The following is a 25,837-nucleotide window of genomic DNA, read 5'->3' on the forward strand; positions in this document are numbered from 1 at the left end:
CTTTTTTTTTTTTTTTAATTGCAACCACAATTGAGACCTCCTATTCCTCTCCATGCTTCCTCGTGGCTACAGAAGCCTGCACATTACATTATTATCTTTGTGAAGGAAGTTCTTGATGCAGCTCCTTAATTAGATCTCATTATATTGTGCAGGGTATCCTAAAGTATCCGGTCGATGTCGACTTAAGCAGGAAGTTTGATCATTAAAAAAAAAAAAAATGACATGCAGAAATGGAGCATTGGACATTGGACTCATTTCCATTAAATGCTCTTGGTTGCTGGCAGTATTGAGATTAGCAGTGCCAAGTTTATGACATCCATTACCTTGCGCGTCAAGTGTTCTCTGCCTCCCTGTGATATGTCAACAGAGCGGAGCAGCTCTCCAGTGTGCAATACACACTCCCCAAAACAGCTGGGGGTGACCGGGCGGACTTCTGGAGGTTCCGTGGTCTTCGCAGTTCAAAGAGGAACCTCAGGAAGAGCCGAGAAGATCTTTCTTCACAGCCAGTCCAGACAAAGTTCCCAGCATATGAGAGGGTTGTATTGAGAGAAGGTGAAAACGCTGACCTTGCACATTCATTAAATATCAGATCTGTATCATGTATTCAAATAAATGTACAATTTCATTTCTTGTGTTATTGTAGCTGGTTTCTTAAGACCTGTTGTGATATTTGGACCTATTGCCGATGTTGCACGTGAAAAACTCTCCAGAGAAGAGCCAGATCTTTTTGAGCTTGCAAGTAAGTTTATAAATAATGTTTTGAGCGTAAGTGCAACTAGGCCTGTCACGATAATTACTATATCGACTTATGGTTTGATAAATAAAATGATAGTTTTTCCGGACTCAATAAATTGTCGTCGTGGTAAGCATCACAGAGTGAGCCGACAGAGTTGGACGGCTGTGTCATGAGCAGCTAGCGGGCTCACCGACGGGGCGGGACTTCGGCTGTCGCCATGGCATCAGCGTTAGATTTTTGTAAACACTATCTGCCAGTCAATGTGACAAAGTAAAATAATAATTAATAATTTCAGTTTTTGCGAACAAAAAGCACGACTGTCATTGATGTGTGCTTTTGTATTTATTTATTTTTTAAATTATTATTATAGATTTAAATGTGCCTTTGTGTGAGGGCTCTATAGTATTACAGCACATGGCACCACTGAGCGAAGCATAGGCCGGGCAAAATGAAGAGCGATGAGAACTTTTCCGATCGTGTAAACATTATGCCAACGAAAAATATTGCGACACATTGCCGATTGTGGCGGCACGGTAGATGACTGGTTAGCACATCTGCCTCACAGTTCTGGGGACCGGGGTTCAAATCCCGGCCCCGCCTGTGTGGAGTTTGCATGTTCTCCCCGTGCCTGCGTGGGTTTTCTCCGGGTTCTCCGGTTTCCTCCCACATCCCAAAGACATGCAGGGTAGGTTAATTGAATACTCTACATTGCCCGTAGGTGTGAATGTGAGTGCGAATGGTTGTTTGTTTCTATGTGCCCTGCGATTGGCTGGCGACCAGTTCAGGGTGGACCCCACCTCTCGCCCGAATATTGCTTTGATAGGCTGCAGCACGCCCGCGACCCTAGTGAGCATAATCGGAACAGTTGATGGATGGATGGATGGATGGATGAATGAATGAATGAATGAATGAATGAATGAATTGCCGATTGTATTTTGGAGCTTCTGGATGAGCAAAGGCTGACTTGAAGCCAGTCAGTCACAAAGAGTCGAGTCACACTATTCAGTCATGTAAGTATGGCATTACTCCTTACAACTCTGCATCTCCGTGCTTCTCCAGGTGTACGTAAAGTCCCAAGTTTTAAGGCACTGTTATACCGGATGGGCACATGCGATTGCTACGCTCTCAGGGCTAGTTAATTAAAACAGTGACTCTTGTACGGTTTCTGGCTTCCCCCACATAGTCAGTTTTCATTTTATTTTACATTCCTCAGTATTATGTGTTAGCCTTCCAAAACCCTCTTTTAAATACAGTATACGAGTTCAGAATGTTGAGTGTGCAAAAGCACGGCGACAAGCCCGGCTGGCTACCGTTTTGCTCGCTGTCCCTAACAGATAAAGAACGGCTTACTACACCACGAAAGGAGGAAAAAACAAGATAATGTTATGTTGTAGTTTGCTTTGCTTAAAGACGTCACTAAAATGTCAATGATTGTCGTCTCTTGTAGTTTTGACCAAAGAATGATTGTGCTCTATTGAGCTAACATTAATAGCTATGCTAGCTAAGCATGCACGATCGGTCCATATTGAACTCCGGTATTGACATAGAAGGATATGCTTTAATAATACGGCTCAACTCGTTCGGTGAAATTTTTGGTGTGAATTGTAAATACCGTAATTTCTCGTGTATAAGGCGCATAGTTTTTCCCAAAAAAATGTCAATAGTGGGCATAGGTATAGGGGAAAATTAAAAAGCTTTCACATTTTATAATTGTATGCCGCCATCTTGAGGTTATGAAAAAGCTGTACACTTTCATTCCAATGTCACCACCACCTCGAGGTTATGAGAAAGTTGTACACTTTCATTCTAATATGCCGCCACCTAGAGCTTATGAAAAAGGTGTAGCCTACACTTTCATTCCAATATGGTAGGGGTAGGTATGACTGCATGTACTCTATGTACAGTTGTGCTCAGAAGTTTACATACCCTGGCAGAATTTGTTAAATTTTATTTATTTATTATTTTTTTTAAATATGACTGAACAACAACCATCATTCATTTCTTTATGGTTATGTTTTCCATCCATCCATCCATTTTCTCAGCCGCTTCTCCTCACTAGGGTCGCGGGCGTGCTGGAGCCTATCCCAGCTGTCATCGGGCAGGAGGCGGGGTACACCCTGAACTGGTTGCCAGCCAATCGCAGGGCACATGGAAACAAACAACCATTCGCACTCACAGTCACACCTACGGGCAATTTAGAGTCTCCAATTTATGCATGTTTTTGGGATGTCGGAGGAAACCGGAGTGGCCGGAGAAAACCCACGCAGGCACGGGGAGAACATGCAAACTCCACACAGGCGGGGCCGGGGATTGAACCCGGGTCCTCAGAACTGTGAGGCTGACGCTCTAACCAGTCGGCCACCGTGCCGCCTGGTTATGTTTTGTTTAATGATAATGCTTTTCTGAATTCTTGACAGTTTAATTTGAATCACATTAAAATAAATTTAAATGTGTTTCGCCTAGCCCTTCATGTTTTCTGTAAAGAATTGTATCCATATTACAAATTCTGCCTGGGTCATCATACATATGAGCACAACTCTGTTTTTTCTCATTTACTAAATAAAAGTAAGGCTGTGAATTTCAAAATAAGAGCAAGTAAATAAAAACGTATTACATGTTCAAATAAAGTGCTTAACTTGAGAATAATTATTTGAAAAAATACTTCGTTTTGATCATATGGGTAGAAGAAAAATCATGCATTGTAAAAATGCATTATAGATAGGTAGAAGGGTTTTCCAGAATTTTTTAGGTCAACTTTGGGGGTGCGCATTATACATGGGTGCCATTCTATATGAGAAATTACGGTAATGCAGTCATTTAGAGACGAGATCAACGGACCGGAAGAGGCCGGGCGGTCGTCAACATATATTTGATTGACAGGTGAATGGCTCATCATTGTCAGTGGACCAACCACAGCGGGCCTTATTTCTCATGGTTTTAGAGGCACACAAAAAACAACGATATTATCGTTTATCGTGATAGTTTTGGGAAAAATATATCATCTTAAAAAATGCCTAAGTGCAATGTACACAAGGTATGAACTACGTTTGAATTTCAAATATTATTTATATTATTTTCCAGAGAGCGAGCCCAGAGATGCAGGAACAGACCAGCGGAGTTCAGGAATTATTCGTCTTCACACCATTAAACAAATCATAGATAGAGTGAGCGCTCAGTTTTTTTGTTGAATCAGAAATCCACCATATATTATTATTACTTCATCACCCTCACTCACCTTCTCTTCATCTGTTCTCACTTCAAGGACAAACACGCTGTGCTGGACATCACTCCGAATGCTGTGGACAGGCTGAACTATGCTCAGTGGTACCCAATCGTAGTCTTCCTAAATCCGGACAATAAGCAGGGTGTGAAGAACATGAGGACAAGGCTGTGTCCAGAGTCCAGGAAAAGTGCCAGGAAGCTGTACGAGCGAGCCATCAAACTGAGGAAGAATAATCATCACCTGTTCACCAGTGAGTGGCCACAGAATATTAAAAGGCACTATAAAAAGTTGAGTTATTTCCTTTACATTAATTACCCCAAATTCTCTTTTATAGCCACCATTAACTTGAACAACATGAATGACGGTTGGTACGGAGCTCTGAAAGAAACAATCCAGCAGCAACAGAACCAGCTGGTGTGGGTCTCTGAGGGAAAGGTGAGCAGTTGGCACCTTGGATTTTGGAAATCTGTAACAGGTTACAATGCAGTATGAGTCATGAGCCCAATGGTAAATGGTTTCTCCTCAGGCGGATGGCACCACAGAGGATGACTTGGATATCCACGACGACCGTCTGTCTTACCTGTCAGCACCAGGTAGCGAGTACTCCATGTACAGCACGGACAGCCGTCACACATCTGACTACGAGGACACGGACACGGAGGGCGGCGCGTACACGGACCAGGAGCTCGATGAGACCTTGAATGACGAGGTGGGTCTGCCCACGGAGCCCGCCATCACACGGTCTTCCGAACCTGTGAGGGAAGACCCACCTGTCATTCAGGACACCCCTGGCTACCCTGGATATCAGCACCCAGTGGCGCCCGACACAGCTAATCGTATAGACCCCACGGGCTTCAAAATGCCATCTCCACAGCAGGTAATGTTCCTAGCCCTGTAAACCACTGTCGTGTGTGTGTGTGTGTGTGCTTATATGGATAGATGTACTGTATCTGTAGCTCTAAAGTAGAGGTTAACGCCTTTTGTCATCTTGGTTTTTGGCTAAGGCCATGTCCATACCAACAGTTAGTATTTTGCTTTGTGCTTTGGCCATTTTTCTCCACACGCAAACTGTGTTTTTGTTCCAGAAAACACCTTTTTGGAAAGCTCCAGTCCACTTGATGCTTTTCCAAATCCAAATCTATGTATATATACTATATATAGTTTGCTAACACTTGAAATGAGTAATGTATGGGTTTTGTTTCTATTGTTTGTTTTGTTAACTTCATATTTTAGTGAGATATTCAAGGGAAATATTCTGGAAAAACACATGTTCACTGGCAGTCCAATGCAGTCTACATGTCTTTGATTAGCTATTGTTATTTTCCACAAATAAATTAGGCTTCTTACAGTGCTCTCTATAAATGAGTGCACTCCCTTTGAAAAGCAAGCTTCCTATTGATCTCTCACATGCAAAGGAACAATTCTGTGAATGATGATAAGACTCAATGATAACATTGATTCTGAAAGGGAGCATTTATGTTGTGCACCTTACTGGCTAAAATCACATTATAGGTAGAAGTTGTATATGTTATTATGTATATATAATATGTATAATTTTGATGATTATAGCTTACAGCAAACGAAAATCGCAAATTAACTATCCCTTGAAAATAGAATATGACGTAACAAACAATCAAGAAACAATAAAAATGATTTTGTAATATAGAAACTAGGCAGGAATTTGCCCTCTAAAAAGTATTTTCCCGTGTGTTTCATAATCTATATAATGCATGAGTACTGAAATAAATGAGCTTTTCTACCATACTCTAATTTATTGAGATGTACCTGTATCTGATCAAACCAGACATTTGCAGAGCCTGGTCTGACTCATTCAGTGTGAGAGGAATTGTCAAGGTGTTGGGTTGAGCTTTTACTTTGTGTGCCGTTGGCAAGCTGTGTTTGTAAATGTCTTTTAACAATATTCACAGCAAGAGGAGGCTTCTCTGCCCATGCCCTCCTTGCCTGCAGCGGTGGTAGCGCCCCCTGCTGTTGAGCAGCCTGTACAGCTAGAGGGTATGCACCTAGAGGAGCCCCCTGCTGCACCCGCAGCTCCTCGGGCTGACTCACTTAGCAGCCTCAGTCCTGCCCCTGAGCTTATTCAGCCCCCAGCACCATCACATGAACCCCACCCGTCTGGACCACCTGGTCCAGAACCAAAGGTACCCGCTGCTTCAACCGCCCACTTGGACCGGGCCTGGGCCTCAGTCTGCTGTCTTAACTGCCTGTCTTCTCGCACATGCTTTCCACTCTTTCTCTGCATGTATTGCCCACACTGTGTGCCTCACTGAGCCCACTGTGTGCCTCTGGCTCCCAGAGAATATGTGACATACTAGTCCACATGCACAATGATGAGACCTGGGAGACCAGAAGGACTGGTAAATCTGAGTCTTTGACCAGGGTGAAGACCATCCACAACCAGCCTAAACTGTTGCATTTTACTTCCTTTGCATGGCTCCAAAATGTTTTTGGGTTCCTTTAGCTTTAACTCTCTTCTGTAGATGAAAAACGAGCACTTAGAGTGGCCTTATCGTAGATGTGTTGTGTTGTAGTGCCAGTAGTTTGACGTTGCATTAGATCCAAACTGAATGTTGGATGCATGATGAAAGCTAACCTGCAGACAGTACTCGACTTTCCATCCAACAATTCTCCTTATGGATCAAACCATTCACCTCAACACACTGCATTATGTTTACGTTCACATGCGTTGTTCTGGGCAGATGCCAATCAATGAATTGTAACTCAGTTTGCTGTCTACAGGCTTCACATCATAAGTTTGAGATGAGGCCTTTCAGAAATGAATTTTCTTATTAAACTTGAAAAGGAATCATGAAAGAATATGGATGATCATCATTCTTGAAAGGCATCTTGTCAAACGGGCATTCAGTACTGGTTTCAAATAATAAAATACAAATGTTTGCTTGTGTAATTTGCACTGAGACACTTTTCCTCGTGTAATTTGGAAACTGTTACTGTCTGTATTTCACTTTAATATTTTTGAAAATATTCTGGTTCGTTTTAATTTGCTGTTGGGGACATCTACCCCAACTGTACTGTCTTTGAACACATTGGTTGTTAAAAAGCGTGCGTCACCATTGTGATGCAACAGAATCATTCATTTCATATTGTCTCTTCACAGATGTACAAGAAAGATCTATACAATATGGAGGAACCTGTGCAAATGAACCATGGCTTGAAGCAGTCACTGAGCTACACTCACCAGCCACCATACCAGGACAAGCAGCCATACCGAGAATACGACCACCCGCCTTACGGTTACGATGGAGGCGGCTACCCAGAACCAAAGTCTCACAACGCTGACTGTCACATGCACTACGACAACCGTGTGCCTCATTACAACGAACAGTGGTCCCCCTACGACCAGCAGACCTCATCCTGCCAGCCTGCAGGTTACCAGCCGGGCCACCAGCAACCCATCGGCTACAACCTCCGGTCACCGTACGAGGATGAGCCAGGGAGGGACTATAGCCCGCCTCAGCCACGATATGAAGACCCTCTTCCTGTGGGATATGATGGCAGATCACGCCACAGTAAACCTGGGCCAATTCGTTATGACGAACCGCCCCCACCGCTTCGCCCCGCAGGCTTCAATGTGCGCTCTTCTTATGAGGCAGATACTCACAGCTTTCCCATTAACTCGCCTCGTTCTCCAGAACCGCCAAAGCAGTACTACGGCGACTCTGGTCTAAGGCCCTCCTACATCCCTGGGCCACAACGGGGCTTCAAGGCAGGGATGCATGAGCCTGTGATGAACTCTGAGCCACCAGTTCTCCCTCCTAAAACAGAGACCCTCACATCCCCTGGTGAGCCAGCAGTCACTCCTGGATCCAAACCCTTGCCACCCCACCAACGGGAAGACCTGGATGAGGACCCGGCCATGAAACCACAGTCGGTCCTCAACAGAGTAAAGATGTTTGAAAATAAACGTTCCGTTTCTATGGACAGAGCGAAGGAAGGAGAATCATCAGTTCTCAGGGTACTTTTCTCTTACATTATATAAAAGTGAGGAGTGTGTTCTGTTCTTTTCTCTCATGAAGGAACAGTATCGCCAACACTTCGAAAAAACCTTCGGCTAATTGTGTCCTCGCTTTCTCTTTCAGCCAGCAGATGTTCCCAAACCTTCAAGTGCACCTGGTCCAGTGCTCAAGGCAAATTCGCTCAGCAACCTGGAGCAGGAAAGGCCCTCCCACAGGTATGTTGTGGTCATTGCAGCACCCTCAGGCGACAACAAAGGTGGATAAAGGACAGCTTCGTCTTTTTTTTTTTTTTTTCCTTATACCTTCTTTCATTCATTTTTTGAGCCCCATCTCGTTGAGCCAAGCTGTTATGCAGCCAAACAAATTCAAGGTGTACCACACACATGACTGCCATAATGGTTCTTATTAATTTGCATCAGGGTTTTCATAATAGTATAATGTCTGCACAGAGCACTCGTAAAGTGATGCCTTAGTCTTGTTTGCTTCATCTGTAGGGCTCCTGAACCCCAGAGGCCTCACATAAAACCGCTTGATGATGTAATGCGTACCAATCACTATGACCCGGATGAGGATGAGGAGTACTACAGGAAGCAGTTGTCCTACTTTGACCGTCGGAGCTTTGACAGCAAAGCCATGGGCCAACCCAACCCTGGCATCAATCGCTTCCACGATCTGCCCAAACCAGCTCAACTGTCATACCCGTACAACAGGTAGACGCGCACACCTGTCACCATTGCCAAAAACTTCCCTGATTTCCTTTTTTGCTTTTTGACAGCAGTCATCAGTGTTTTCATTCATTCTTCATCCCCCTTTCTGTTCACCTAAATTAGGGTGGAGTCTGTCGAGAAAGTGAGTCCAGGGGAGAAACGATATGATCCCCTACCTCAGATTTGCCCCTCTTCTCAATACGGACCCCCCGGCTCTGCCATCCCACCCAATACACTGCCCAAACTCAGCCCGAGTGACGGTAAGATCTCAAATTACCCGTTAGAATATTCAGTATTAGTCATATTTTGTTAGCATTATTACGCAACAGTATGTGTCACTTGAGGTCCATTGCTTAAGAGATTAAGTTGTGCACACTCGATGGGCGCTTCAATCACATTTTGAATTGCTTGTGTTCAAATGGAGATATAATTTGTTCACTACTACATCAGGCACTTAGTGGTTATAAAAAGTCTACACACCCCTGTTCAAGCGCCAGGTTTTTGTGATAGAAAAAATGAGACCAAGGTAAATCATTTCAACCCCCCCGTTAGTTACCTATAACCTGTACAAGAGTGGAAATGAAAATAAACAACTGAAATAATGTGCTTGCACAAGTGTGCACACCGTCTTATAACTGGGATGTGGCTGTGTTTAAAATGTAATGTGTCAAATTCAAACTCATGTTAAATGGGACTCAGCACACTCCCGCCACTATTAAATGTGCCTCTGATTAACCCCAAATAAAACATACAAAGGTATACGAGATGTAACTTTACTTCTTGAGGATCTTTTATTTCTTTTAATTGGGTGTAATTCTGTGACTGTGTCTATTTTTTTCCAGTGAACTCCATATCTGAGCCACTGAGCTCCCCCAATCCCAAACCTGATCTGTCGGCTCTCAGACCAGTTAGCAGGGAGGAACCAACACCGATAGGCTATCTGCCCCCAAGGGCCATCCCCGACAAGTCCCCAATCAATGGTACAGATGCAGCTCCCCCAAAGACCATCGGCGCTCCCGCTCCCACCGGTTACAACCGCTACGTCCCCAAGCCGTACACCAGCTCAGCACGACCGTTCGAGCGCAAGTTCGAGAGCCCCAAGTTCAACCACAACCTGCTGCCCAACGACACACAGGCGAAGACTGAGCTCCTCGGCAAGCTCGGAATAGTGAGCAATAGCGGGGGAAAGCCGCAGCTCTCACCTCAGCCTCTGGACCATGACAGTGGTCTGGACACTTTCACTCGCACCATGGACAACAGGCCCAAATACCAGCACAATAACATCAACGCCATCCCCAAGGCCATTCCTGTAAGGTAAAGGCGCTGTTCATGTCACTCGGTCTCTTTTCACAGTGAGGTCCCTGTGCTGCTCTTATTGTGTGTTGTTCTGCACAAACACTGCCCTGATTGATGACTCTGACTTCTGCTGCAGCCCTGGCGCACTGGACGATGACGACGAGGATGAAGGGCACACTGTGGTGGCCACCGCCCGAGGCATCTTCAACTGTAACGGAGGGGTCCTTAGCTCCATCGAGACAGGCGTCAGCATCATCATCCCCCAGGGAGCAATTCCAGAGAACGTGGAGCAGGAGATCTACTTCAAGGTGTGCCGCGACAACAGCATCCTGCCCCCCCTCGACAAGGAGAAAGGTCAGTAACATCCACCAGCTCCATGATGTTGTCATGGAGTAGTGGAAAAGGATTCCAGCGATGACTTGTGAAGCTCTGGTGAAGTCCATGCCCGAGAGGGTCAAAGCAGTGCTGGAAAATAATGGGGGTCACACAAAGATTTTCACTTTGGGCATCCTTTAGACATTTTCCATATAGGGGTGCGCTCACTTTGTTGCCAGCGGGGTAAACATTTATGATTGTATGTTGAGTTCTTTGAGGGGACAGCACACTTAAGCTGTTATACAGCTGTACGTTGGCTACGTTACACTGTAGCTAAAGTTTCATTTCTTTCGTGTTGTCCCATAAAAGAAATAAAATACAGCGTATTCACTTTTGCGAGATATTACATGTTCAATTTTAGCCCTCTTTAAAGTGGGACTACACTCATACATGTGAGAGACCCCACACAACAGGGGGGGATCATCATTCGTGTGCTTACTGCTCTTGTATTGTGGTGTACTCAAGGTGACCAACACGGCACACAACAAACGCAATGCAAATGTGTATTTGTTGTATAAAAGTTGTGACTTTTGGAATCTGAATGTCGATGCGTGTCCACGCAGGAGAAACGCTGCTAAGTCCACTGGTGATGTGCGGCCCTCACGGACTCAAGTTCCTGAAGCCGGTGGAGCTGCGCTTACCTCACTGTGCGTCTATGACCCCTGATGGTTGGTCTTTTGCTCTAAAATCCTCCGACTCCTCGTCGGGTACGCTGTCCTCTCTCTCTCTCTCTCTCTCTCTGTGGGGGCTTAAGGATTTGCATGATTGTAGAGGAGAGTTTGTTCACTTTCTTTTCCGCATTCCTCACTCCTTTATCATGGACAGCCCTTTATATTTTTATTATTTCCTAATTTTCATAAAACAAATCAAGAATATGTTATAGGTTCTTCCCCCATAATAACAAGTATCGTGCTCGCTACCAAGCCCAGTTTTAATTTACTCCTCTCCAATCCTTTAGGAATTACTGTCTAGAATTGATCATTACTGTGTAAACAATGCAATGCTGCAATTGGATAAGCGTTCTTGCTTTTTGCCACAATTTTTCTCTCCCAGTTGAAGTTGACTGTGAACTGACATAAAACAAACAGGAGAATTAAACATTGTATTTTTAAACACCAAAATATTCAACCAAACCATACACTAGAAGTCTTCAACCTGCCGCTACACCTAACACACGGAGCAGCAACGCATACAAACAGAGCATATAGCGATACTCACAGGCTGTTATTATCTCTGCTCTGTGGGAACAAGACATTTTACTGGCAGTTAGTTGGGGGCCTTCTTTGGCTCTTCTTCTTGCTTTTAATATATAGTCTGGGGAACACTGTACTACCAATCGCTTGGTTGAACTCGTATTTAAAAGCATGAGAAAATTATTACTCCGCCTGTGAGTGGCTTGTCTTTCTGTCACTTTCACAGCCCCGATGATTATTATGCTTCATCAAGAATTCCTCGCTTCCTCAAGTATCATCATAAAATACATTTTAAGGACTAAGTCACCGCCCCCAGCTTGTGAAGGCGTCACTGACTCTAAAAGATGTCGCACATTAAAGCACCGACATACTGTGTGGAGCCTTTAGAGTGGTTTACATGCTCTAACAGCTCTTATCTATTCGAACAACTCTTTGACTGTCATTGGAGTGGGGGGAACATTCAAATTGTGTCATTTTCTTCTTCTTTTTAGTTTTGTTGTTGCTCAGTTTGAGACACTCCAGACCACTAACTTCACGAGCAACAACTCCAAAGTATCTTTTCAAATTCATGTCATTGTTTAATTTCCCCACATACATACAGTACATCAAGTGTGTTTTTGGGTGGGAAGGAACTGTCTCCAAGTTCATGTAAGAATATTCCTTTAAATCAGGCGTGGGGAACCTTTTTCCTGTCAGTTCAGTTTCATATTCAAGTCCCTCTCAGCCAATTCATTTGAAAGTAAGAAATATATATATCTTATGCAACAATATAACACGTTTATGATGTATTATGCACATTTGTAGGCTGTTCTTTAGAGTGTGTTTTAGAACCTGTGGGGTTTTATTTGTTTATAGAATTGCATGGTTGGCCGGACAAATGCTGTCAGGCCAGAGGTTCCCCCACTCAGGATTTAAAGCAGGGTTCTCAAACTGGGGTATGCGAACTGTTGTTTGCTCATTGGAAAATAATTTGCAGTATATTATTATGTTACACTGGAATCATTCAAAACAAAAAAGGTGCACACCCTACTGTGGATATGAGGACCAGCAGCCAATAAAAACAAACATAATAAAGCAATTACTCCTCTCTAATTTTGCTTTGGGCCAATTTAAAACTCTATGATTGTCATGTATCATCACATAAATCTGACATCCTTAGACGACTTTTTTTTTTTTTTTTTTTTTTTTTTTTTTTTTTTTTAAACAAAAGGCATATTTTGGGGGGAGAATGTAGTATATGTATTTTTTAAATTAATTTGTTAAAATGTGACTCTCTTGCTATGGGCGTTTCTATTCGTCAACTACAATCCAAGTCTTTACTGTCGCGACGTATACATTTCTCAAGTACGTTTCTCAACGGGTTGGCATAGAAGACGGTCTCACCCAGCTTGCTTGTAAAATTCAGGTTTGTAAAGTACTGCAATGACAAACAGATCCCTGTAGATGGCGGTGTTGCATTGCTTTGGGTTCAAAATCAGCACATCTTTTAAGAAGATTAAGATTAGGTTGTGAATCTCGGCTTGTCACGTCAGTAATGAGGGAGAGAAATGCCACACGGAAGTCGGAACAGGTTTAGGCAGCTCACACTCGAACAGTATGCATATGTAGGGTATAAATACAAAATTCGAAGAAATTCCTGGAACAAAAATGTTTGAGAACGCCTGATTTAAAGGCTCATATGTTATTAAATGTTAACTTTTATTTAAAAAATGTATTACGTGTATATATAAAATGTATTTAATTGTACCTATGTTTGTTTTCTGTGCAGGTGACCCTAAAAGCTGGCAGAACAAATCTCTCCCCGGAGACCCAAACTACCTGGTGGGCGCAAACTGTGTTTCTGTGCTCATCGACCACTTCTGAAGAGGGCGACAGCTGGTCTGTTACAGTATGTGAAAGAAAGGGGGGCGTCTGTTGCCTGCGCTGCGGCGAGGTGGGGGGGGGGGCCACATGGCATTCACCTCAAGGGTGAATCCAACACTCTCACATTGTTTACTGGCCCCCCTCAAAAAAAAAAAAAACATAAGGAGAGTCAGCAGAGTCCAGCTGTTCTTTTTTGAGTCCTTTTTTCGGTGCTTTTGAGGCTGCTTGCAAAAAAAGAAAAAGAAAAAGGACAACGGTACTGAAATTAGAGTGCATGACGGTGCCACAGACTGAGTAATCTCATCTTGACATTTTTTAGCTACTTTTTTGTAAAAGGTCAGAGCAGTGAAAGTAAAAAGAAACAAGTAGAATTTGGGATCATGTTATTTAATATTGCTAAGGATGGGTTGTTGCAAAGTGTAAAAAGAAAATTTACAAAGGGCAAGGTTGGCATACGCAACCCATTTTGTTTGTGATTCGTGCAGCCATGAAGGATCTCTGAGCACTTGATGTGGCTTGATGTCACAGAATACGTTGACGGAGGGAAGGTTCACCGTATCGACGACGCCCTTTTGTTGTCAGCGGGTGAAAAGTGATGTTTTTGGGGGGGGGGGGGTTTTGTAGCAAATCTTTTACCGCAGATAAATATACTGACTTGATTTGACAAACTCCTGCTGTCTCGAGATCTATGCATGTGCTATGACTCAGGTCCAGACACCTGCTACCACTTCTACACGATAATCCCATCGAACACTGCGAGCAGTGATGCCTTATCTGCATATAAACATATAAATATATATCTAGCGAGAGGGAGTCCACATTGAACCCACCCGGACGCTCCGGGCACAGCCGACACAAAGTTGTGGCTCTTTTTTTTTTTTTTTTTTTTTTTTTTTTTTTTTTTTAATATATAACCCCCCCCGCCCCCTCTCTCCGAAACTTAACCTTGATTCTAGCACACACGAAGAATTGATGCTGATGAAATGGAAGTTCTGCTTTGTTTTCCTGCTATGCATATGAAGCGTTACGAGGCGCAGAAAAGGACGTTGTGGCTGTACATACTGCTTGCATATGGCCTTGGTTCTCTGTAAAGGAACTTTTGTACGTCATTGTTTTGTATAAAAGAGAGAAGTTTGTTTATTAAAAAAGAAAAATAAATAAATAAATAAAAAAAGGAAAAGAAGGTGAGGAAGTTACATTGGTTTTGTTTGTATTCTGATTAAAACCCCTGAGCCTTGGAACTGACATAAGCAGTAATAAGTCTGACTTTTCTACATACTGCATAAACACACTACGTAAGGCATTTTTAACCATATGAAAAGTTTTTATTCTTAATTACAAAAACAAAATAAACTAGACTAGTGCTTGGTTTAAATGGTTTTAAAAGATGCGCTCAAATGGGGTTAAGGGGTGAGGGGGTCTGTTATGACGACTGGTCCCTTCCTTTATTTGTGATACTGGATGCTTTATTGTGTGCCCTGAAATGTATTTTTGTACTAATAGACGATTTATTATGGCACATCAGTACTATTTTCTTTTGATATGATAACACTTCAATGCTTCAATGCAACACTAGTTTTTTTTTTTTTTCCTCCATGTGTTGAGCATTCTTTTTATTTATTTGGATGTCTTGTTTAAAACTTTCCCCCCCTCTGCAACACTTTTTTTTAAAAAATAAATAAAAAAAAAAAAAAAAAAAAAGTATACCACTGTATTAATAAATAAATTGATTTTTTAAGTAAACTACTCTGTGGGATCAGGTGTCTTATTATTTCACAGTCTGTATTTACCTTATGAAGTGCTTATTTTGTTGTCTTAATGCACATTTGTACATGTGACGAATCCACTTTGTGTGTTTTTTTTTTTTTTTTTTCTTTTTGAATATCCAGCTCTTGGCCCCTCCACATTTCGTTCGAAACCCGACTTGAGCTGTGACGTAAGTGCCACAAGCTGATCTTATTTCCATGTACTAATTAAAGTACTTGGTTGGCTCACAAGCAAGCCTGAGTTGTAATTGGATGGGGTTTTTCTTTTTCTTTTGTTGTTGTTGTGAAAGATAAGTAAAAATAGGGAGGCCAAATAAATTTGTGTAGGCTTGTTTTGTTTGAATCGATCGCTGTAATGCCTCTGCTTGTAGACGCCGGCCACCGGATGTAAGTGATTCATTTCCACCTATATTACCGTGGGTACTGTGGCTCATAATAAAGTAGCGATGAATTTTTTTTTTAAAGCATATTAAATTAGCGATTGAACATCATTTTCGGGTCTTACAGCTCTTGTGTTCATGCGAGAGTGCAATGGTATATGATTGAGTGACGACGATGTCGCGCAGCTGTGTGCTTATCATTTTAATGCAGTGTTTCCACTCAGGTTTTTTTTTCTTTCCTAAAAAGTTGTCATTTGGGCGGTGGGGGGGGGATTTTGCCAGAGTGCAACAATATATAAAATGATTCAATACTGCCAATTCATAGTATCCATACATTTAGTACATATCGTTTTCAACACAGCATATGCAGCAAATTTGGTCGCCACTGACGTCACACCAAAACGTGGAGGGGGGTTTCCCAACCCAAAACGGATTGATAATATTGGAAATGACTTTTCTTGAGCAAAATATTTCACAAAATCAACCTTTTAGTGAAATATAGACCATTAAGACGCTTTAGTGTTGTGATTTGACCAATTTAAACACGTTATTTACCTTCACTTATTTTTAACACTAGAATATTACAAGGATTAATTCATAACTTTATGAGAAAAACGCTTTTTTTTTGTTAAGAAGGTAGTCAGAATTTCATGCACATTCAGTTGTAATTTTATGGGGGGGGGAAAGCATATTTTTAACTATTTTTAGAGCACTTTATAAAAACAAGGATATGGTCAGAATGTTTTTAGGATTGCTGTCATTTTACAAGAAAAAAAAGTACATTTGCAAGAATACAGTCAGAATATTATGAGGTTAAAGTCAATTTTACGAGTAAATGATTTTTAACAATACAGTCAGAATATTATGACGATTAAATCGGAATTTTATGGGGGGGTGTATTTTTTTTAATAATGTGGTAACACTAATACAAGGATTAAGTCATAATTTTATGGGGGGGGGGAAAGGTTGTGTAATGAGGATAAAGTTGTAATTACATGAAAAGGTACCTTGATGATAATTCTTAAAAATTACAAGAATGTAAAAATACAATTTGACACATGATATCACAAGATAACATTTCCGTGGGACGGGAAGCATTTAGATTATCGGGAGTGTTGAATTATGTCAAGTATTTATTCATTTTTATTTATTACTCCTTTATCAAATGCAGTTGTTGCATTTTGCTGGGGTTGTTTTCATAAAATGTGTTACTTAAATACATTTATTTGTTCTCCTTAAATTAACTTGACATACATTTATTTTGGTTAATTAATCAGAGCTAAATAAATTCGAAATATTTTTAAATTAGCATGAACTATTTTATTGGGAAAATGTTTTACTTTCTACCTCATCTACTAATGATCTGGGCTATATGTGCACAAATATTTTGCCCACCCCGGTCTAAACAAGTCTAACCAAATGTTCCTTGCCTCTCTCTCTCTCTCTCTCTCTCTCTCTCTCTCTCTCTCTTGACCTGTGATATAATAAATCACGTGATAAAGCAAAGCTTGGTCGTCCATAACATTAGCTACAACAACAACAACAACAAAACCCAATAAATGACACCAGATTGGAGAGTAATCTCTTCCAAAATTTAAGCATGTTAATTAACACACACTTCATTCTCATACAAGAGCATTGGATAAAAGATTTCAGTGTCTTGTTTGAAATGCTACAGTTGATTTCGTCCTCCGTGAGGGATCCAATATTATCATCGGCAGGGCGATGTAGTGTACTGCGCTTTCTCTGGCGGTTAGGGCGAGAAACACAAGAATTTGTCTTGTGATGGAATGCTAGTCCATCCCTGAGAGGAGTTGTTTGAAGCAGCGAACTTGCCTAAAAACAAATATCTCAACATGACTGTATTAAAGTATAATAGTGCCACAGGTTATGGCGCTGTACACCTCCTCCGTCATGGGAGCAAAGGTCTGTCTGGCGGCGTCAAGGTAGTATAACGGATCGCTGATAAGTGCCGGGTCGAAGCCTTGGTCCACCAGCTTGGTTTTCTTCAACTTGAATGTGCCCGTCATCTCCAAGGCCGGCTGAAAGACACGTGTTAGAAGTTGCGGTCAAGTTCTTGGACAACTTGTCAATTTATCTCTTTCTGAAAACGACCGTGCTCAGTAGCATTGTACCTGTTTGCCATTGACAATAAATTGCATAATCAATCACACAGTGTGAATATAATAAAGGGTGCGGCTTAGCCAAAACCAGTTTAGCCCGCCACACACACACCATACGATGCGGCTGAACCCGACTCGGACTGGGCCATCGCAAAAAAACAAAAAAAGACAGCTGACGACTCACACCCGCACATTGAGCGATTTGATATATGCGTGATTTAAAGGATAAAAAGAGGAAAGTGCCAGTCAATGGCGACGTGGGTTGCTACAGAGAGACGGCGCGGTGCGGACGCCAAACCACCAAAACCACCAAACTCCCTCAGTCTCACATTCGTGACGCTTTAGTGTGCGAGTACTTTTTTTGAAGGCCATGACGCTTCCATGCAGCATTCAAGCCTCACCTGTATCCTGATGAATCGCGGGCGCGCGTAGGCCGGCAGATAGTTGACCGCCTGCCTGTAAGCGTCGACGCAGTCGAAGTCTTCTCCGTCTTTCAAAGTGATCGCCGCCATGCCCGCCCGCCCTTCGTTCCCTATCGCAGCAAGAAGGTATTAGAATCAGCGACGTGTTTACACCTGTTCTTACATACAGGTAGGTCATCGATGCCTTACCTTTCACCTTCACACCGTAGACGTTTGCCTCTAAAATGCAACGCGCCATGGTGAGGACGTCCGCAACCTCCGATGTGGCCACGTTCTCGCCCTTCCATCTGTTCGGAAGAAAAGTGAGTGTCAGCGGAGAGTCAGCTCAGCTCTTAGCTTCCCTCCACTAGCATGTTTTCGACTTTTGAATGTCACAAACCCAGATATCGAGGCACATATTTTATTTTATTTTTTAAACATTCCTATTTTCTATTTCATACAGACTGTTATTGTGCATACGCCAACCCTAATAGTCCTTACGCAGTAGTGTTGTTTTAAGTTCTTAGCGTGTGTCTGACTGGCATATAATTATTTCATTGGCCTATTATGCAGTTATGATTGAACCTTGTGAGTTCGGCCTCGCCTAGCAACAACACACGAATGTGACCAGGGACCAGAATCTGAGTGCTGTGCGAATAACCTGTATAATATTTACAGCACTTTTCCTGGTGTTGTATATCGGTGAGTCCAAAACAGTGTGCCTTGGCACGTTGCGCCTGCCACACACTGAGCGACGCGGCTGACGCGATTCAAGTGGATGAAGATGCAGAAAAAGATGAAGTCGGTGACTCACACAGAAAAACTAACTCTGTATCAGGCTTTGAGGCGCCACACAATATACTGTACTCTCTTTTTATTTTTTATTTTTTTTTATTCAACCACCAAAACATGGCACGATTGTCAAGGAAGAAATAGACTGCCACAACAAGAGGACACGGGAGAACAAAGGAGAGTACGTGGATATTTGAGGGACTGCTGTGTCAACTTGCCTGAATGTGTCACCAACACGATCGTGAAAGTAGACAAAGTTGTCGTCGTCGAAGCGAAGCAAATCTCCCGTGTTGAAGTACAAGTCGCCATTTTTCATCACATCACGGAGCCTCTTCTTCTCCGTCTGCTGCTCGTTGCCCGCGTAGCCCACAAAAGGCGACCTCTGAGTCACCTTTCCCACCAGGAGGCCCATTTCACCTGGCAGACGGACACACAACATGTATCTACGATTGATATAAAAAGTCTGTACACTCTTGTTGGAATGCCAGGGTTTTGTGGTTTTGTGGTACAAAATATGAGACCCAGATAAATAATTGTAACGGACATGCTCTCGCCAGATGGCACCATGACCGCCAACCTCGGACTGGGACAGCAGTCCAAGTCTCCGCTCGCCCGCTGAGACAGACGGCCACGGGGATGCCTGGTTTATCTCACACGGACGCTAAATGAATGACCAGCCAGTCCGAAGGAGCTCACAAAGCGGAGACGAGGAATCCTGACTCCTCACCCGGACTTTAAATCAATTAGCAGCTAGCCCAGAAACCCGGACTCCCAGGCATGCCAAGAAAAAAAGTTTAAAAGCCCATTCGTCCTCTGAAATTCAACTCGTTAAGACATCTGGGACAGGCGGTGGAGAGCTACTGCAACTCCGGGGGGAACTAATCACAATATTAACCGAATTTGAATGTCGTATGATATTTTAAGAACTTTGCAAGAACACTCCCAGTGTTTACCATCACAACAGCGCCACTAGTGATTGTATTTCTGTCAATTTGAATGTCTGATGTGAAATCTGTTCGTCAACTGAACCGGATGAGACGTTTACAGCCCGCACAGCACAAATGCCACATTGCAAATATGACACAGTTCTTAACAACCACATACAATTGAAACGTTCATGACAGGGATGAAAGAGGATGTGTGCGTGACAATGCAAAGCAGGAAACTGGTCTCGTTCGTTTCGATCCAATAATTAATGTTTGATCCCACTGGTTTTAAAGCACAAAATAATCCTAGGCTGGAAACGTAAGAGGGGGTCTATCTCCCCTTAGGCCCCCCTTTCGGAGCCCCCTTTGTTACGGACTCGCGCTCGTTCCACCAATCATTTCAAAACTTTGAACACTCTTGATGTAGCCTATAATGCTGTACAACACAATCGATTCTTTTCGAGAGTGAAAGTAAAAATACACAACTGAAATAATGTGGTTACGCAAGTGTTCGCATCCCTTTGTAACTGCGTTGTGACAGTGTTCAGAATTAACAAATCACATTCCAACTCACCGGCACATCCGCCTCACAGTTCCGGGGACTGGGCTTCAAATCCCCGTCCCCGCCTGTGTGGAGTTTGAATGTTCTCCCCCGTGGCTGCGTGGGTTTTCTCCGGGCACTCCGGTTTCCTCCCACATCCCCAAAACACGCACGGTAGGTGGATTGAAGACTCTAAATTGCCCGTAGGCTTGAATGTGAGTGCGAATGGTTGTTTGTTTGTATGTGCCCTGCGATTGGCGGGCGACCGGTTCAGGGCGTTCCCCGCCTCCCGGGCCGAAGATCGCTGGGATCGGCTGGGAGCTTTGCTTCGGGGCTGTTTTACTTTGACTGGATCTGGGACCTCAGTCAAGGTGGAGAGAATTATGAACAGTTCTGAATCGCAGCCAGCGTTCGTACAAAACCTTCAGGCGTCAGCCAGAAAGACAAAATGTCAGGAAAAGCCTCCTCGAACGTTTGAAATGTGTCCGGGATATTGATTGTGAAGACAGCCACGTCCCAGTCGGAAGCAGGTGCGCACACTTGCGCAACCATATTATTTCACTCTTTTTTTGTTTGACTTCCCCTCTCTTTAAAAAAATAAAAAAATAAAATAAATAATAATAATAATAATAATAATGGAGGAAAGGTTTTGAAATCATTGAGCTTGGTCTTATTTTTGTCTGATCACAAAAACACGGCTTTTGAACACCGGCGCGTAGACTTTTTCCATCAAGTGTCGATAAAGTACCCCAATCTATTTATAATGTACTATAATCATTTGAATCCCCAAAGGGGAGATTCAATTGCCACTCTGTTCCGGTTAGGCTTGCCATCGAAATTAACATGACGCTCTGCGATTCAATATTAGTCCCAACAACTACAGGAAAACCTTTACAATAAGCATATTAACCTGCATTATTCTCTTTGTAAAGGCATCTTTTTGAGCCAGATCTTGTGTTACTATTAAAGATGACTGATAGGCAAGATGTGTTTTTTAACCATGTGTCAAGCTCACCTCTGGCCGCCTCAATGCAAAGACCCTGAGAGTTTCGGACAGGCTCCTCCTTCTCAATGTCAAACTTGATCAACAAGTGCGGGAAGATTAACTGCAGGGAGAGGATCACGACATTTAATGGTGTTTCTCCGAAAGAAACTACTGCGGAGCACTTCTGTGTCCAGAGCTGAAACGACAAATATTGGATCTTTGTTCATCTATCCATGTCATCGGTGTGTGACAGGTGACAGGAAAAACAAACAAAGTCCATCTGTAGGTGTCATGTCCAGATGTCCCAATACTTCCCTCGTTGAGTGGATTTTCAACAGCACGATATTTTGTTATTTCATTGCAAATAAGGTGTTTTACCCACCCTGTGGAAAAAATTGAGCCGTCCCACAGCGCCGACCTTGGAAGTGTAGTTAATGAATCCGATGTTTCCTTCCGTAGCCGCATACAGTTCTTTTACTTTAATGTCACCGAAGCGCCACAGAAACTCGGACCAGACGTCTCTGCGAAGGCCATTGCCCAGGGCGAGTCGCACTTTATGCTCCTTCTCGTTGTCCTTCTGCAGAGGCAGTGAGATCTGAGTCAGTGAGTCAGACCATCAAAGATTCCGATCATCTCGGGGGGGGGGGGGGGGCGGGAAAGGAAGCCGGAATGGATCCGACCTTGGGTGCGTTGCAGAGGTAACGCATGGTCTCGCCGATGTACTGCATCACGGTCACGTTGTGCTCCCTGCAGTCGTCCCAGAACTGGGAGGCGGAGAACTTCCTCTTCAACACGACTGATATCCCTGCAGCCCGCATCATCGGCAGTGGCGTCAATATACAACAAATTCAAAGCGTCAAACGCTGGTGTCCAAACTGCGGCCTGGCGCCTGCTTGTCCATTTTTAATTGGACAAGCGGTCGTCATTGCACTGTTTACATGACGACACCGCTGACAACATGTATGACTGCTCCACATAATGGTCATCGAATGTTTGTTTTTGGGGGTTTTTTTGGTAGTTGCACCAGATATTCAAAGATGCAAATAGCCAGAATTACAAATTGCTCGACCTTCCGTTTCGTGTATGGTCCGATTTGTGAAACATATCACACTCGTCCGAGTGAAGTGAACACTCCTTCAAAATATCGGCGCACCACGTGACACGGCCAAAGTTGACCGAAGTCAGAGGTGCAGCGGGCATCTCTTCGCCGCGCACCAAATCTGCAACGTTGTGAGTTGTAGGGCTCCGCGTACAATATGCCGCAAACAAACCCCCAAAAAAGGGGAATGAACCACCGAAACGTGGCGAGATGCTGCATCCTCCAATTTGTTTTGTATGCAGCCCTCGGGGCAAAAGGTCTGGACACCCCTTGGCGAAATGCTCGCGCCTGCTTTCGGTAAAGGTTCGTTACCTCTCTCGATAGAGCCCCCCAACCCGATGAGGAAGCCTGAGCTGTGGTAGAGCGGCAGATTGATGTAGAAGACGTCGTCTCTCGCGACGCCGCACGCCGACTGGATGAAGGACGCGGCCCACATCCTCTCGTGGGTGACGATCGCCGCTTTAGGCAAGCCTGTCCGGGACAGGAGAACATCATTACGACAGCGGCAACATTGGAAGAACGGACCCCGGTGGACGGGGTTGGAAGTGGGCGTGATCTCCCACGGCTGCATATTCTTACGCAAGTGGAGTCTAATGCCATTTTAAGAGCGCGCGGTATCGGCTCTGCTCGTCGCTCCTCGGCTCGGTAGGTCGCACTTCAAAATGCTACGGAAACCGCGCGGCAGTTGAACGCGTCGTTTGGAGCGAAGCGTGCTAGCGAACTACAACGATGGGAGGGGAATCTTGATCTCGGGTACAGTTTTTGCTTCTCAAAACCACACAGTGTAGAGTATGTAGGCGGAAGTGCTTGGATTAGAGGTGGTTGGAATTCTACAAATGCTCAGGAGCGGCGCCTCAATCTAAGCCACTGACAAAGTCAACCGACTTTAAGTTTGAAAGTACAGTAGCAAAAACACTTCAGCAGAGGAGTGCTACATTTTTAAAAGGTCAACTAAACATGTATTGCACATAAGTCCTGTCCGATTTTCAAAAACAAACAGATAAATATGGAAAGCATATGTATCGTCCTTGAAACTTCAATACAACTTAACTGTCATTCGAAGCATTGAAGTAAAAAAATAAAGAAAGAAGAAGAAATGTACTTTAGCAGATTCAAAAAGGAGTTTTAACAGGCTGCATGCAGAGCTACAAACGGAATTCTAATATCCTTGATTGTACTTCATGTTGTAAAATATTGTCAATTTCATTCAGATTGAATTTGGTGGGTGACCTAGAAGGAGCGCGCGTACCACGGGCGGCACCCGTAGCACACTTTGGGAATCGCTGCCCGGGAAAACCCGGCAGGAAATATTTAGCAGGATGTTTTGTCGTGTTTTGTCGTTTGTCGGCGTCCGAAAGATGCCAGACAAAGCAGCGTCCGTTTTCCGGGTCATACTGATGCTGTTTGATTGACAGCTGAGCGGAGCAGGATTTCAGTGAATGCGATTTTGAAGCCTCTTTTCTTTTTCTTTTTCTTTACTTGCTGACTATTTGAATCATTCAAATGTTGCAGGGTGGTTAACGACGCTATTCCCTGTGTTGTGTGAAATTGAGAAGACGTTCATTGAACGCACATCTTTTCAGTCTCTCTTTTTTTTTCTGTTGAGCTCTCAAACGCACTCAAATTTCCTCCATGGGGTCACAAATTCTGACTGTTTCAGATTTTTCCACGACAGGGGGAGTTGCGGGTGCGGTCCCGGTCGTACCGGTGGTTCCCGACGTGTAGATGTACAAGGCAGTACTCCGGACGGTCACGTTGGCTCGGAGGTCTCTCGGCAAAGGTCGGTCCGAGGCCTCGGAGATCTTGTCGGCCAAGGAACCGACACCCCGAATCTTCCGCGTCTCTGACAGGAGGTAGACGCTGACCCCCTGCTCTCTCAGCGCAGGTAAAACTTCCTCCACCGCATCCTGCAACTCTGCCAACACACACACACACACACGCGCGCATCCATCCGTTCGTTCATGCCACCAAGTGCCCACGTGGCACAATGCCGCACGTGTGGGCCACCTGTGTCACGTTGGCCAATGACGACTTCGGCACGTGGCGCAGAAGCTCGAGAGCAACACTTCATGAGGGACGCGTGAACGATAACTCCAACTGCACATTCTTGAAGCGAGTTTGCATTTTGGGGGTATTTCATTTATTTTGTCTGGATGTTTCTTTTATGCGTATATTTCCAGCATTTATAGTTGATCTATTACAGTAGGTAGAAGTAAACTATTCGGTTGTTCTACTTTGCAAGTGCAGATTTCCTGCAGTGATTATATCCATTGCGTTTTGTTGTTATTTTTTCATATGTCACGGAGATATCAATGAAACAATGTTTTCTTTCCGAACCGGGACCGATATTGCGACGCGCTGCGAAAAGAATGCGGTCACTTCACCGATCCATCTTTTACACTGCTGAGGTTTGCGGGCGAGAGCCGGAGTACACCCTCGACTGGTCGCCAGTCGATCGCAGGGCACGTTTCGGCAAACAGCCATTCGTTCTTTTGGGGTGGACAAACTTCCGATTTCTCATCCGGTGTGAAACAAGACCATCGCCCAGAAATGGGAGCATCTTCGACTCGCGAACGTGACGTCACGCCTCTCACCTGCCGACGTCACCAGCACTTTGGCCCCGCAGCAGGAGAAGCAGTGCAGCAGAGACTTGGCTCTGATGTGGAAGTTAAGCAGGGCGACCGGACAGCCCAGTTTGGCGAGGCCGAGCCAGGCGCACACGAGGTTGGGCTCGTTGCCCAGAAAGAGGGCCACCGCGTCCCCCTCCCGGAGGCGAGCCTCCTGCCTCAGCACCCGGGCCAGCCGGTTGCTGCGCAGGTCCACGTCCCCGTAGGAAAAGCGCTCGCCCTCGAAGTGCAAGAAGGTCTTGGCCGGGTGTCTCCTGGCCGCCGCCAGGAAGGCGTCCAGCACGCCGCGGAACGGCTGGCTCCTCTTGTACTTGAGGAGTCGGGCGGCGAGGAGGAGGCTCCTGAGGATGTGCGCGCAGTCGTCCGCCCAGTAGGGGAAGAGCGCCCTGACCAGGAGCAGCAGCAAGCTGCCCGCCGCCGTCAGCCACAGCAACATCGTGCGCCGGAGCAGATGCGCCGCGCTCCGGATGGATGTGCCTCCGGAGGATCGGTGCCAAAGTTCACCCGCGAGATGTGAGCCCTCCTTCTTTCGGCGTGTGATTCCGCCCTCGCCTTCGCCTTCGTCAAAAACCCCCCAAAAAAACACGTCATTGCATTTTGGTTTTGGTTTTTAATGGGGATATACTGATCATACGCGTTTTCCATCAAAAAAGAAAAATTGGGGGGGGGAAATATTGTACCGGACGAGGGAGTCAGTCATACTGCGAATCACCTATAGGCCCGCTCGTTACAAATATAAACCAGAATATTATGCATTTATTGTAAGAGTGTCGTCGATTAAAACATAAATAGATAAATCACTTCAACGG

The 25,837-nt window shown here is 44.2% G+C and overlaps 2 protein-coding genes across 18 annotated transcripts in view; one reads left to right on the top strand and one right to left on the bottom strand.

Moving 5' to 3' along the window:
• Window positions 1-13,551, top strand: part of tjp1b (tight junction protein 1b) — a 78,239-nt gene extending 64,688 nt beyond the window's left edge. For 9 of the 16 annotated variants that reach the window (XM_061676113.1, XM_061676114.1, XM_061676126.1 and 6 more), the window contains 15 exons: window positions 368-552; window positions 644-739; window positions 3,818-3,900; window positions 3,999-4,209; window positions 4,294-4,394; window positions 4,486-4,836; window positions 5,888-6,118; window positions 7,096-7,953; window positions 8,078-8,169; window positions 8,449-8,664; window positions 8,785-8,921; window positions 9,504-9,975; window positions 10,094-10,311; window positions 10,896-11,039; window positions 13,294-13,551. In XM_061676113.1, coding sequence (XP_061532097.1) covers window positions 368-552; window positions 644-739; window positions 3,818-3,900; window positions 3,999-4,209; window positions 4,294-4,394; window positions 4,486-4,836; window positions 5,888-6,118; window positions 7,096-7,953; window positions 8,078-8,169; window positions 8,449-8,664; window positions 8,785-8,921; window positions 9,504-9,975; window positions 10,094-10,311; window positions 10,896-11,039; window positions 13,294-13,388 — 3,490 coding nt within the window. In that variant the 3' untranslated portion in view covers window positions 13,389-13,551. Of the gene's footprint in view, window positions 1-367; window positions 553-643; window positions 740-3,817; window positions 3,901-3,998; window positions 4,210-4,293; window positions 4,395-4,485; window positions 4,837-5,887; window positions 6,119-7,095; window positions 7,954-8,077; window positions 8,170-8,448; window positions 8,665-8,784; window positions 8,922-9,503; window positions 9,976-10,093; window positions 10,312-10,895; window positions 11,040-13,293 lie in introns of those variants that run through there. The other 7 variants (XM_061676115.1, XM_061676127.1, XM_061676116.1 and 4 more) reach the window with 5 other exon arrangements.
• A 1,225-nt stretch (window positions 13,552-14,776) lies between these two features.
• On the bottom strand, window positions 14,777-25,521 carry zgc:101540 (hsFATP2a_ACSVL_like domain-containing protein). 2 transcript variants are annotated; one of them, XM_061676130.1, is made up of 10 exons: window positions 24,996-25,521; window positions 24,107-24,316; window positions 22,714-22,872; window positions 21,983-22,107; window positions 21,685-21,879; window positions 21,333-21,423; window positions 19,069-19,267; window positions 18,269-18,366; window positions 18,059-18,189; window positions 14,777-17,576 (listed from the first exon to the last, which is right to left on the bottom strand). In XM_061676130.1, exons 1-10 carry the CDS (start codon window positions 25,462-25,464, stop codon window positions 17,400-17,402), a joined length of 1,854 nt encoding a protein of 617 aa, XP_061532114.1. In that variant the 5' UTR covers window positions 25,465-25,521; the 3' UTR covers window positions 14,777-17,399. The 2 variants fall into 2 exon arrangements, with proteins under 2 accessions (XP_061532114.1, XP_061532113.1); XM_061676129.1 differs by having other exon boundaries at window positions 21,333-21,498.
• Window positions 25,522-25,837: the final 316 nt, after the last annotated feature.

The sequence above is a fragment of the Phycodurus eques genome, chromosome 5, assembly GCF_024500275.1.
Source record: "Phycodurus eques isolate BA_2022a chromosome 5, UOR_Pequ_1.1, whole genome shotgun sequence".
Lineage (NCBI taxonomy): Eukaryota > Metazoa > Chordata > Actinopteri > Syngnathiformes > Syngnathidae > Phycodurus > Phycodurus eques.